At 66.1% G+C, this 496-nt stretch overlaps 1 protein-coding gene across 1 annotated transcript in view; it reads right to left on the bottom strand.

Annotated features, from left to right (window-relative positions):
• The window catches only part of ARHGEF11 (Rho guanine nucleotide exchange factor 11), a 42,529-nt gene that overhangs the window by 38,110 nt on the left and 3,923 nt on the right, over positions 1-496 (bottom strand). Inside the window, exon 2 of the mRNA XM_023534286.1 lies at positions 486-494. Within this exon, the coding sequence (XP_023390054.1) occupies positions 486-494 (9 nt within the window). The remainder of the gene's footprint in view (positions 1-485; positions 495-496) is intronic.

Below are 496 nucleotides of genomic sequence, written 5' to 3'. Positions count from 1 at the left end.
CTGGCTCCGTCCTCCGTCCAAGGGGAGACCCCCCTCCTCCCGTCTGCATCTCCGCCTCCTCTAACCCCTCCCACAGCTGGCCCTGGTCCTCGGCGTCTCCCTACTCGTCTGTCCGCTCCTGACCCCCCTACAGGTGCAGCTCCATACCTGTTCCTCCAGGAAGCCCCTCCCCGCCCCCTGAGGTCCGTACCCCTGTAACGATGACCGGCAATAGTGTTTACAGATGCCTCATCCCTGCCTGGGGCGTGCACCCCATGGCCGCCCCTCTCTCCATGGGAGGCGACCCTCAGAGGGCCTCCTCGGAGTCGTCCACACATTCAGGGCACACACTGCTGTCCGGCAAACCACCCCCGCGTCCCCATGGCGGGAGGACATGTCTGGCTTGTCTCTGCTTACGGCATGCACTCCACATACCCCGCTCTCGTCCTGGTGTGGGGGGGCATTCGAGGGCCAGCGGGGCGAGGGCGGGAGCAGGAGAACCTTACCTGCAGCGGTC

This window comes from Pteropus vampyrus, unplaced genomic scaffold (assembly GCF_000151845.1).
Source record: "Pteropus vampyrus isolate Shadow unplaced genomic scaffold, Pvam_2.0 Scaffold124, whole genome shotgun sequence".
Classification (NCBI taxonomy): domain Eukaryota; kingdom Metazoa; phylum Chordata; class Mammalia; order Chiroptera; family Pteropodidae; genus Pteropus; species Pteropus vampyrus.
This window is presented reverse-complemented; position numbering and strand designations above follow the sequence as displayed.